The sequence below is a fragment of the Cyprinodon variegatus genome, unplaced genomic scaffold, assembly GCF_000732505.1.
Source record: "Cyprinodon variegatus isolate N-32 unplaced genomic scaffold, C_variegatus-1.0 Scaffold319, whole genome shotgun sequence".
NCBI lineage: Eukaryota > Metazoa > Chordata > Actinopteri > Cyprinodontiformes > Cyprinodontidae > Cyprinodon > Cyprinodon variegatus.
Genome location: NW_015150772.1, coordinates 445,631 through 457,710, shown reverse-complemented (window position 1 = coordinate 457,710; position 12,080 = coordinate 445,631). Strand labels below are relative to the sequence as shown.

The window sequence follows — 12,080 nt, the reverse complement described above, 5'->3', positions numbered from 1 at the left end:
AGATAGATAGATAGATAGATAGATAGATAGATAGATAGACATGTTGAATAATGAAATTTGATTGTTTTAGATTGTTTTATTCTTCATATGACAGCCTACTGTATTTTCATACCAGTTTCAGTTTTTGACATATGCATATAAGGCCTACTCATCAAAACACACAAAATATTATCACCTTTAAGCAAGACGTTTGCACCCTCCGGCTGATAAATAAAACAGACAGATGGCAGCAACACACATGCTTTCACTCAGATATAATAGTAAAGTGTGGATGTGTTGGGTTGAATAACTGAACAGATGAATCATCCAATCAGTAACTGATATCCAACAAGGATAAGTTTTAAAATTCAAAGTTAATATTTTTCTATGAGGTTTGACTGCTGTATTTTCTTATTTAAAATTAGTTTAATTCAGCTGTGAGGATGGAGAGAAAGAGAGGAAAATAGAATAAAGTCTGACAGACGAAGGTGACAGGTTGGTCTAATATCAGGTTAGAGTTTAACAGCTACTTAAATACCAAGTTATCTATTTTTTATCTATTCATATAGAAAAGGTGTGTTTTCTACTATGTTAGAAGAACACAGGCAAAGGCTGATGCAGACATGAGGTTGGTTGTGGCATCTGCTAAAAAGGAGACAGTCAGAATGGTTTGTATTTCAGCTAATCACTCATTTTGTGTTTCCTTCTGGGAAAATTATTGCACGTATGGAAAGTTGATCCCAAAAGAGGAAAAAATGGGGCGGCAGATCAAAGAGGGGGACAGGTAGTGGGTGTGAACAGAAATTATATAAGTCCTGAATTTTATTACCGGTAGTTGAATTAGTGAATTTAATTGGGGAAGTTTTCCACATTTATGTAAACATGTGTCTGCAATTAATTTGTGTAGAAAGTATGCTCAGTGTGCCCTGTCATCTTCCATGTGCCTCCCACGTGTCTCAGCCTCCCTCTGCTGTCTCCTTCCTCCTCCTCTTCCTCCTCCCTTTAAATATCTGAGCCCAGAGGAGGCACAGCAGGACCCAGCTACTGTTTGACACTGGGTCACTGGAAAGTGCGCACATAGAGAGGATGAGGACTCTGCTTTTGCTGCTGCCGCTGCTGCTCTGTCCCCCCGCCGGGGGGGCTCAGCGGCCCCCCGAGGCTGTCAGAGAGTACTTCATAGCAGCAGTGGAGATTGGTTGGGACTACATCCACCTGGCAGATGGGGACCGTGCACCGGGTCAAAGGTAAACATGTCCCACTTCAACTCAGACCTTGATGCTTTATTAAACTTGCTGTCAGTCTCATAAACAGAGTTAGCCTTTAGAAATATGTTTTTTCTGCTACTTTCTGATCATATTTTTTTCAGAGGGGGATTTAAAGCCGTTACTCAAAAATACATCAAGGCAGTCTACAGGGAGTACACAAATGCTACATTCAGTATCCCCAGACCGAGACCAGCCTGGACAGGTAGGTGCATATATAATTTCATTTTTTTCTAGATCATATTCTCATATTTAATTCATATTTGCTTAATGGTTGTATTGTATTTGTCAGCCACATTGTAAATAAATAAATGAAGAAACAGGCAATTAATAGATGAGAGAGTGAATAATATGGGGGCAGCTGTAGGACAATTATCCTCAGGTGTACAGCAGGTGTAGCCAGCGCTGCAGGTCCGTCTCTGCTGCGCTGTAAACACGCAGCCCGTGTGAACGCTCAGGCTCCGGAAAGAGATGAACGGACAGCAGAACTCCACCTGGTTCTATTTTTGCCTGAGCCAGGCTGATTAAACAGAAGTCATGTCGCTCTACACTCTAGAAAATTCTGCTCCAACTTAAATGAGTTGTTTCAATTAGTAATAAGTAATAGAAGTAAGTTTTCCCGAATTAATGTATTTAAGTTTTCAACTTATAAACCTAATAAGTCAAGATAAGTTAAGATTCAATCACCGATTGGAGCAATTCATTTAAGTTGGAGTAGTATTTTCTTTTTAATGTGAGATATAACTAAACATCCACAGCATTAAGAACTGGCTATATTGATAAATTTACTATTTGCAATTACACAAATTAGATTAATTACTGGCCTGTATTAAAATAGGTAACCACTCTATTAGGATGGAACATTAAATGTGACAATTCATGAAATGATTACAGCTTCTCTCTGCGCAGTGTAAATTAGAGGTCATATCAGTGGTCTGATATGTCGATATAAGGACAGTTTAAACAAAGAAATATATATCTACAATATAGGTATTAAAAAAAAGTTATAGGTCTGTTGTTAAGGGGGGTTCAGAAAAAGTCATGTCAAAGAGACAAAAAAAAGCTTTTTAATATAGAACAGTTTAAATCAATGCATTACAATTGTACTTCAGGTATAAAAAGTCATTCCATAATAAAAAAAAAAGTATTTAAAGTAAACATAAGTCAATAAAATAATTGTTTCATCCATTCCGAGACGTGGCCCAGTCCCCCACCCTCCCCCTCCCCCATAGGCACATTTACAAAGAAATAATATTGCAAACTTGAATCAGTTTGAAAATTATAAAAAAAATAAAAAATCCATCACATGTTTAAGGAATTTTTTCATTGCAGGTATTCAGGGCCCGGTGATCGTGGCCCAGGCTGGTGAAAGAGTGGTGGTCCACTTCAAGAACCTGGCATCTCAGCCTTACAGCATCAGCCCTGTGGGAATCACCTACTGGAAGCAGTCTGAAGGTGAGCAACTAAAGGCTGTGATGCCCTCAGCAGTTTTTCCCAAGTGTTTTTTGACAACACACTGCTACACAGGTCAAGCATTATTGAGCAGCATTCCTCTCTCCCTGCTCAAATAATGAGCAACAGCTTGACTCAGATCATTGACTCATGGTAGGTCTAATTCAACTGTGCTGCTGTTCAGATGAGAAAATGGAAAAAAGTAGCTAAAAATAGCTGCAAGCTGGGGTCCGCTTTTCCTGTGAGTTAATACTTGTATGTAGGATTACTTTATATTCTGAGTCACTGTAGAGCAACTGAAAAACGTTATTTTACAGTAATTTTTAGGAGTCAATGAAAAATTACCTTTAATGAGCAGAAATCTGCAGCGAAGCCTCCAATTCTTAAGAAATAACAGAGAACAACGGTCGCCATTATCTGATGTGTGCAGATCCTTTGTGGGTTCGGGGCCAAACTGCTCATCGCTCTGGCTCTTCTGAGAATCTTGCACCCACATGTGGCGTGTCATGGTTAATCCCATTTACAGGTGGTCCTGGATTAGGTTTTTATGCTGCTAAACGCCACAAACCGTCACTTGTTTCAAGCAGCTTGCAGGTTGAATCCAATTTTGATTTTATGTTACAAAGGAGTGAATCGGTTAATGTTGGGGAGCGGGCAGGGTTAGATGATTATGGATTGTAAAGTATGAAGATGAAGGAAGAATACTGTCTCTTCGGATCTTTTTTTAATATCAAATCATCTGATTAATGTCTTTGCTGAGTCATCGATTTGAAAATGACTTTAATTTCTCCCTCCCATTTCTACTCCCACTTTCTCTTTATATTAAGCATTCACCAACCACTTGAACAAACAGAAAACAGATGGTATGTCCTCTTTTTTCCAGGAGCTGGTTATGATGACTCCACAGCAGGCCAGGAGAAGGAGGATGATGCAGTCCCACCCGGTGGATATTATAAGTATATCTGGGACATCAGCCCCAATGATGGCCCGACCATCAGTGACCCCGACTGCCTCACATACTCCTACTCCTCCCAAGTGGACACGGTCCGTGACATGAATTCTGGACTCATCGGTGCCCTTCTCATCTGCAAACCGAGTCAGTGAGCTGCTGCTAAACACCATTGAACACTCCTCATACCTCAAACCTGCAAATTTAAACAGAGCCAATTTGAATAAAGCTTATACATGCATGTTTTATTTTTATATTATTTACTCATAACCAGATAATTTTTTTAACATTCAATGCTTCTCCAGGTGCATTTACAGAGGACGGCCAGAGGAAATTCCAAGCATTTGTCCTTCTGTTTGCTGTATTTGATGAGACCAAAAGCTGGTATGGAGAAGTCGGGGAGAGGATGAGCAGGGAGAAGTTTAGAAGAAGCGATGGCAGGAAGGAATATCACACCATCAATGGATATGTCAACTCCACTTTATCTGGTGAACAGATGGGTTTTTGGTCAGGGTTGTTCTTAATACCTTCTGCACAGGAATTTGGCTTCATTTTTCTATTTTTGCTGCTAATTCTCCATACTCAGGTTTAACAGTGTGTCAAGGCTACGATCCAGTGTTTTGGCATATGATTGGGTTAGGCACTACGCCCGAGATCCACTCCATCCGCTTCCAGGATCACACGCTGCAGGTTAGCAAGGACTTCACCACAGGAATTTTTAGCACTCTTCCATTGGGAAGAGTCTAGAAAAGAGCTGCTCAGCATGAATCCTAAAATAATAGATTCTAATTCCCAAATCATGAAATTGTTGTTTTGTGAAGTGTAATAAATTTGACCCTCTGGTGTTCGCTTATATCCAGGTGCTAAACCATCGTAAAGTCACAGTGGAAGTGACTCCAATGACTTTTGTCACTGCAGAAATGAGACCTGCAACTATAGGCCGGTTCCTCATCAGCTGTGAGATCCATGCGCATCGCTATGGTAACAAAGAAAGATATATACATATTAGATACAACTGCTCAACTAGCATTAACCAATATCCATCTCACAGATGGCATGAATGCGCTGTTCACGGTGGAGAAATGCCCTGATCCCGTCCCCAAGGATCTGCGACATGTCAAAACAGATGATGATTACGACGGAGGTGATGAAGAAGACGGGTTTAGTTACGCAATTCAGTTTCTACCTAAGGGACCAGAATTGCAGGCCAGATCTGGCGGAGGACAGCAGTCCCGCATATGGAGGCATTTTATTGCTGCTGAGGAAGTCACCTGGAACTATGCTCCTCACCTGAATCCCACAGACAGGTGAGGAAAATTTAGAAACAGCCAGGAAAATACGAAAAATAAAGGGTAACTAACTAACTGATTCCCTTACATTTCTTTTTATCAGTGAGTTGCAGTCCAGAAATTTGCCTCCATCTCCACACCACCTTGGATACACATATAAAAAGGTTATGTTTGTGGAATACACTGATGAATTCTTTACTGAGAAGAAAAATCCCTCTGAGTCACTGCTGGGTCCCATTTTGAAAGGAAAGGTCGACGATAAAATCTATGTGAGTAACTAAAATGTCTGACCAGCTGCTGGATTTGGGATTTTCTGTTTATCTGCTTCTTCTTGATTATTTTCCAGATTATTTTCAAAAACTTAGCCAGTCGCCCGTTCAATATCTACCCCAATGGTCTTACCAAGGTCCTTCCATTCAACGTTAATGGTAAGCATAAACGCATATGGGGTTTATATAAAGAGGGGAAAAGGTTTCTTCATCCTGTGTTTGTCAATTCAATTCTGATGCCAGCTATGTTGGAACAGGAAGAGGTGTAATTCTGCTGCAATCACAGAGTGGCACCTCACCGTGGAGACATATCAAAATTTATTAAATTTTTCTTTGGAATCAATAATGCATTTCTGAATTGAATTATATTGAACATGGCTGTATTTGCAAAGGTATTGATACTCTTGCACCTTTTCAAATAATTCCACACACTTGCATTTGTATAAGGCGGTCCTCAAAGTCAAAACTCTATAGAACCGCCTTCCTGGGTATGTCTACCTCCAGCTGCTAGATTTAGCACATCTAGTTGCTGACATTATTACCAATCTTTTAATTGCATAGTAAGATTGCATAGAAGTAAAAAGTCTGCCATAGATTCACCCTAAAATGGGGGTCTCAATGTGCTTTAATCTTGACCGGCTCTAATCCATGTCGCCTCAACCTGCAGCTCCAGAGCTACAGGTTTCAGCCTTTGGTCCTTGGACAATGGCTCCTAATAGTGACTAAAATAATAAAGATCCAACATTATTAACCAACTTTATCAATACTGTTCTCTTATGTGGGGTAGTGTTGGCCTAGTGCTTAGAGCAATGCGCTTGTGCCCTGAGAAGGTTGCAAGTACCGGGTTCAATTCTCACAGCCTGCACTCTGGGTTTCTGAGCAAGACCCTTAACTCAACATTGCTCCCCGGGCTCCACACAATGGCAGCCCACTGCAATTTTTTATGTTGTTTTTAGAACTTTTTTTTTTTTTCGTTATATTGAAAAGTTTATTTTTTCAAAATTGTTTTCCACAAACATCGACATCCTATAGGAGAAAATCTGCCCATCTTATGTTTTTCTTAATTTCAAAACCAAAAAATACAAATAAATGGCAACAGATTTCCTATAGTGTATATTTAAATAGTTTAATCACTTTTGTTTTATAAAAAGGTTGCAGGCTGGGCGATATGGACTTTCAATCTGATAACAATAAAAATGAGGATAAAAAAAATGATCATAACTTCTTTAAGGTCTTTCTCAGGTAAATGTATGGTTGTCACTAATCGTCCCACAGTGAACGTATTTAATCATACTCTTCCAATTTGTCAATGCCCCAATGGAAAACAACAAAAAAACAAAAAATAAAATTTCCACTTTTTTTAAACATCATTGATTCCAATTTATCATTTAGACAATAAATCAAAATTCTTATCATTACAAAATGTATCATGATAACGATATAATAAATGCCCTCCCCTACTGCACACTGAATTATAAAAAGCTTGTTCAATTAAACCAATTTTGCTTAAACTGCAAACACAGCTTTCAGATAATAAAAAAAAACTGTAAGAGAATCTATAACTATACTAGTACCGTATAAACCCCCAGAGATCGCTTTTATCAGTTTTTTACACCAACTCCATCACAATCTGCTCAAATCTCTTCAATCAGCTGCTGTGCATGACCTGCGCACATTGGGAATTCCTCCCAACAAGACATTTGTCTACATCTGGAAGATTACCTCTGATGACGGACCCTTGGAAGGAGACCCCCAGTGTCTGACTCAGCTGTATCAAAGCACCATCTCCCCAGAGCAGGACCTGGCCTCTGGGTTGGTGGGTACCCTGCTCATCTGCAAGACCAACGCCATCGGCACCAGAGGAAATCTGGTGAGATAACTCATTAAGCTTCAGGCCTATTGGATCCCTAATATGCACTCTTGGATATAACCTTGTTTATGCTTGCTCTATACTTGCAGCAAAGTGGAGACAAGAAGCAGAGTCTGATATTTACTGTGTTTGATGAGAACAGAAGTTGGTACTTTAAGGAAAACATGCAGAGGTCAATTCTAAGCTCCTACAACACCAGCGACCCAGAGTTCTACAAGTCCAACGTCATCTATAGTGAGTACACTACGCTTCCATTTGTATTTTTATTTTATATTTTCATCATAAGAAAACAAATATGTGATGTGGATGACTCTCGTCCTTCAGGTATAAACGGCATCATGTTTAGCAAGCGTCAGTTTGTCATGTGTCAGACGGATGTCTCCCTCTGGCATGTGGCCAACGTGGGAACCAGGAGCGAATTCCTCTCCGTATATTTTACGGGAAACCTGTTTCAGTACCAAGGCCTCTACCAGTCTGTCCTTACCCTCTTCCCCATGACGGCTGTTACTATTCCCATGGAGACAGAGGTGATCGGTGAGGACAAACGCTCACATTTACACCCAGCTTTTAGCACCGTAGCTCATTGTTTTAAGGTTCAGAGCTGAAACTTCAAGTAATTATGGACTGATTTAATCATTGTGATAGGTAAGTGGACAGAGACACTAGTTTGGTTAGAAATGTATTGGAAATGCCCTGCAAAAAAGGAGTGTCAAAAATCAAGAAAAAGAAATCTAGGGGAAAGGCTGCTCAAATAAAATTAAATTATCTGACGATGCAGCAAGATAATTTTAGTTTGCGAGATTTGATTTAAGATTTTTAGTTTTAAAAGTAAGTATAGGCAACACTTAAAATTAGCAATGATGTCTTAAAACAAGATAAAATATCTAACTTCTGAATAAAGTTTTTTTTATCTTTGTAAGAACCAGATAATTTGCAGTTTGGATTTAAACTGTTGCTGTACATCTCAAGTCCATTCACATGCTGTCCAGCTCCAACACAAGGCTTCTAATTATAGGACGTGTTAAACAACATGATTTAGATGGCAAGGGATCAGTTTACACAGCAGTTTCTACTACTTCCTTTTTTCCACATTTGGTTCATGTATGGCAACAAACCTGAATGTAGTTGAAGGCCCCTATCACACCTTGCCGGTTTAGCCAGGGTATGTCTAAAAGTCCCAGAATCTTCTAAAAAGCTAGCATACGCTGAGCTTTCTATGTATTTTTTCAATTTTGGGCATATACAGAGCGTATTCATGAGTCCAGTACTTATGTCCAAAAACAGCCTAACTTATGCATAAGGCACGGCAGCGTAATGCCCATGAAACGATACACAAGCATTATTTCACGCACATTACGAAGCATCAGTTAAAGCCGCTCTCCTGAGGCGCCCGGTCTGCATAAAAAGACCGGGGTATTAACCCAGCTGTTGTTTACTGCCCGCCCCCTAATTAAATGAATGAATAAAAAGAAAAAAGAAAGAAAGAAAGAGGGTTTGCAGTGGCAGCAAATTCAACATCGTGTCTGTTAAAAAGTTTGTAGGTCGTCGAGATGAACGCAGGGAGGATCCATCACACTTACCTTCAGGCTCATCCTATGATGAAGTCTGGAGGAGTACAGATGGTTTTCTCGTGTGAACCCCCTTTTATACCAAAACACTGCAAATACGCCATTATACAGCAGCTGTAAGTCAGAAAAACACGTTCAGCGGTCGTCTGAAACACATCAAATACGTTGATATGCATTGGATATAAGTTCTTTGATAAGTTACGCATAAGTTATGCACACGTTACTCATAGATTTTGGATAAGTTAGACACCACGACTTATTAGTAACTTAAACTTAACATATGTGAACGATCAGATTGTAAAGATTGTTGTTAAAGATTGTTTGCTATGGAAACCAAAATAGTTATAATATACGCAGGCCACAGATAGTGATCATTTTTCTTCAATGTAACCCCAATAGATTTCAATACAACAAGCAGTTTGCAATCATGGATTTTTGTAGAAAATGGATATAAGTGGCCCCAGACAATGTGAAAAGGTGCATGGCAGTAAACCTTAACTTCCTTTTTGCAGGTGAGTGGGAGATAAGTGCCTTTGACAGCAACCTCAGGAGCCGGGGAATGAGCATCCGTTACACCGTCCGTCCCTGCAACGATGCAACGTATTCTCTGGTCGACAATGACTTGACTTATGAAGACATCTCTGAGTATGTGGACAGGATAGATCAGCCAAGGGGCTTGAGACCTGAAAATGGCACAATGTTGGTTCGGGAATGCAGGAAATCTGCCGTCAACAACACCAGTGACCAAAATGTGACTTTGGTCAGAGATAAGGAGGTCCTTTGTAAACTAAGGAGAGTGCCAGTGGCGTCGGTGAAAAGAGAACAAGTTTCTACAGACGAAGGGATCCCAGAAGATATCCTGACGAAAGTAGAGAGAGACGGGAGTTGGAAAGCTCCTGAAAATCAGACCCAAGCAGAAGACAACAGAGGTGGGAGGCAGAAACGAGAGGCAGGTGGGAACTGGACACAAAACAACGACATCTCTCTAGACGCCAAAGCATCAACGGGAGAAAAGATCCCACCTGGAAACACAATCTCTCCAAAGGAGGACATGAGTGAAAACTACATCTATTCTGATTCTGAGAGTCTTTTAGATGATATGTTGGACGTTGACTACAACTTAACTGATGGCAACACAACAGAGGTCAATCTATCCTTAGACTATGATGACTACAACAACTACAACAGTGAGGTATGGGTTTCTAGTATTTGTTTTATTCAGGAGGATTGGCAAACATCTAAAGACCTGCTACAGTGCTGTAAATGCTTTAAACTGTTTATACAGGGGAATGCTTCGTCAGAAACATTTGGCACAGAGTTATTCGGCCCCCGCTCTGGAGAAACAAGACCCCGTCACTACTACATCGCTGCAGAGGAAATCACCTGGGATTATGGCATTAAAACACCATACCAGCTCATTAAGCCTAGGTGGGAATGAACTTGTTGTTTACAAGCTTTAAGAATCAAATTCCATTCTTAGCATTGTGTAGTTTTCTTTTTCTTTATAGTAATTTAACATTTTAAAATAATGACTCCCATTTTGAATATTGGGTTATCTTCCTTTGGATATTTTATGCCAGCTGGTCATCATTTTGGAAAATGAAAAATACGTGCTCACCTGCCTTTACACCCATTTGAACTTAAGTAACATCCCTTTCTTTGCCCATTGGGTTAAGTTGATGCTGAGCAACCTCAACATCTTGCTCTTTCAGGAAGATTTCCAAATGTTTAGTTTTAAGCCATTTGCCCAACAGTGCATCTGCTGGTTAAACCCTTTTTTAGACCATAAAGCCTGCCTCATGCTGCTCTCTCTCTAACCGCTCTCTTACCAATGTGGGGCACTAAGAAGTCTGATGATTTTTGGCATCCTATCACTTTAACATGCCAGACTTTAATGAGCTTCTGAGAACATCATATTCTAACAAATGTCTTTAGAACCAGTCTGACCTTTGTTGATGCAAGAAAATAGGAGACTGAATTTATTGGTTGGGATCAATGAGCTCCGACATGAACAATATAGCAGATGTTTACGATTAAATGTTTGCTCCTTCTATTCTCTTTCACTGAATTGTAGGATTTTTCTTTGTGACTATCAATTTTTAGCAGTCCATCCATCTAAAGGGGAACAGTAACAAATATTTATTTATATTTTGTGATTAATTTGCATTTGCATATGATGCCTGAACCCCTACACCAGATTTATTTAAAGCTACAACCAAAATTCCCTGACTATTATCACCTAATCTGTAAAATAATCCCATTGTAAATGCAGCTGCTCTCCAAAGAGCTCAGAGGTTTTTTAGCGATAGATCTTTTTGCAGGTGGATCATCAAAATAAGTGGTATTTGTCAATCATTTTGGTGATATGTTTACGTGAGGCTGCCCTACATGCTTGTCCCCATTTTCACTTACCAGTAGTGAGTTTGACAAAGTCGAAAAATTGCAAAACTTTATTTTTTTTTTTTTGAAAGTAAGCTTGTATGAGCGATGCTAACAGCTTCTTTTAAACAGAGCGTGCACATGCGTCTAATGGGCATTCCCTCTCATGCAGCGGGTACAGGGTTGTGCATGTGCTTTTTTTGTTTAAGGTGGAGAGGGCGTAGGTTTTAAACAAATATCCACAAAAATTCTTGGTTATACCTTTAATTAATGGCCATTCTCAAAAAGAAAGGAAAGTAGAGTTTACAGATTCCCATAAGCAATGTACAGTATGGGCCTCAGCTGACCTGGAAGAAGGTGCTCTAATAAGAAGAGACTGTACCTGAACCCAGGCTCGGACTGAGAACGATTTTTGACCCTGGCATTTTTCCGTGTACACCTGCCCACTTATGGAACCCGAGCCTCCCTGAACGTACTGTTACCTCAGGAAAGCAAGTGTAGGTTTTCACAACCTGTTGGAAGTTGGATGATTACAGCAAGAGTCCAGACCGTCACAGAGGTTGACTGCCAGCAGACAAAACAATGACCTATTCTAAGTGACTCTTTGGAACTTCCACAACCTCCCTTAACAATAATAATAATTAATAATTATGATTAAAAAAGACACATAACAAATTAGTTTTTATGTACAGATACGTATGTTTAGTTTTCTTGTCATTAGGGTTTTGTGCCAAATATTTCACATCCAAAAGCACCCATTTAAAAAAATGGATATTCATCAAAATGAAAGTTTTAGATAAAAAAAAAAATCAGAAAAGGTTGTGTAACATTTTAAGCTCTACATAGGTCTTTTTTTTACCTGGACGAAGTGCAACAATAGCTCTTTGGGTTGTTAAAGTTGTAGACCGCTGGTTTAGAGCAAAGCACATTCATGTGCTAAAATTGCGTAGTGAAAGCACAGAAAAGTATCCTGTTAGGAACCCATTGCATTACTTAGAAAAATGCTGCTCACATTGCTAACGCTAAACACCATCTGACCAAGCTTTGGATATTTTGCAAAGAT

General features: G+C 39.6%; 1 protein-coding gene across 1 annotated transcript in view; it reads left to right on the top strand.

The window, feature by feature from the left end:
* Positions 1-1,037: 1,037 nt before the first annotated feature.
* LOC107090980 (coagulation factor VIII-like) overlaps positions 1,038-12,080 on the top strand; it is an 18,565-nt gene continuing 7,522 nt past the window's right edge. The window contains exons 1-15 of the mRNA XM_015384650.1: positions 1,038-1,223; positions 1,346-1,446; positions 2,574-2,696; positions 3,577-3,789; positions 3,948-4,130; positions 4,229-4,332; positions 4,503-4,623; positions 4,694-4,949; positions 5,035-5,200; positions 5,278-5,359; positions 6,853-7,070; positions 7,160-7,304; positions 7,395-7,604; positions 9,151-9,830; positions 9,924-10,068. Coding sequence (XP_015240136.1) covers positions 1,066-1,223; positions 1,346-1,446; positions 2,574-2,696; positions 3,577-3,789; positions 3,948-4,130; positions 4,229-4,332; positions 4,503-4,623; positions 4,694-4,949; positions 5,035-5,200; positions 5,278-5,359; positions 6,853-7,070; positions 7,160-7,304; positions 7,395-7,604; positions 9,151-9,830; positions 9,924-10,068 — 2,905 coding nt within the window. The 5' untranslated portion in view covers positions 1,038-1,065. The remainder of the gene's footprint in view (positions 1,224-1,345; positions 1,447-2,573; positions 2,697-3,576; positions 3,790-3,947; positions 4,131-4,228; positions 4,333-4,502; positions 4,624-4,693; positions 4,950-5,034; positions 5,201-5,277; positions 5,360-6,852; positions 7,071-7,159; positions 7,305-7,394; positions 7,605-9,150; positions 9,831-9,923; positions 10,069-12,080) is intronic.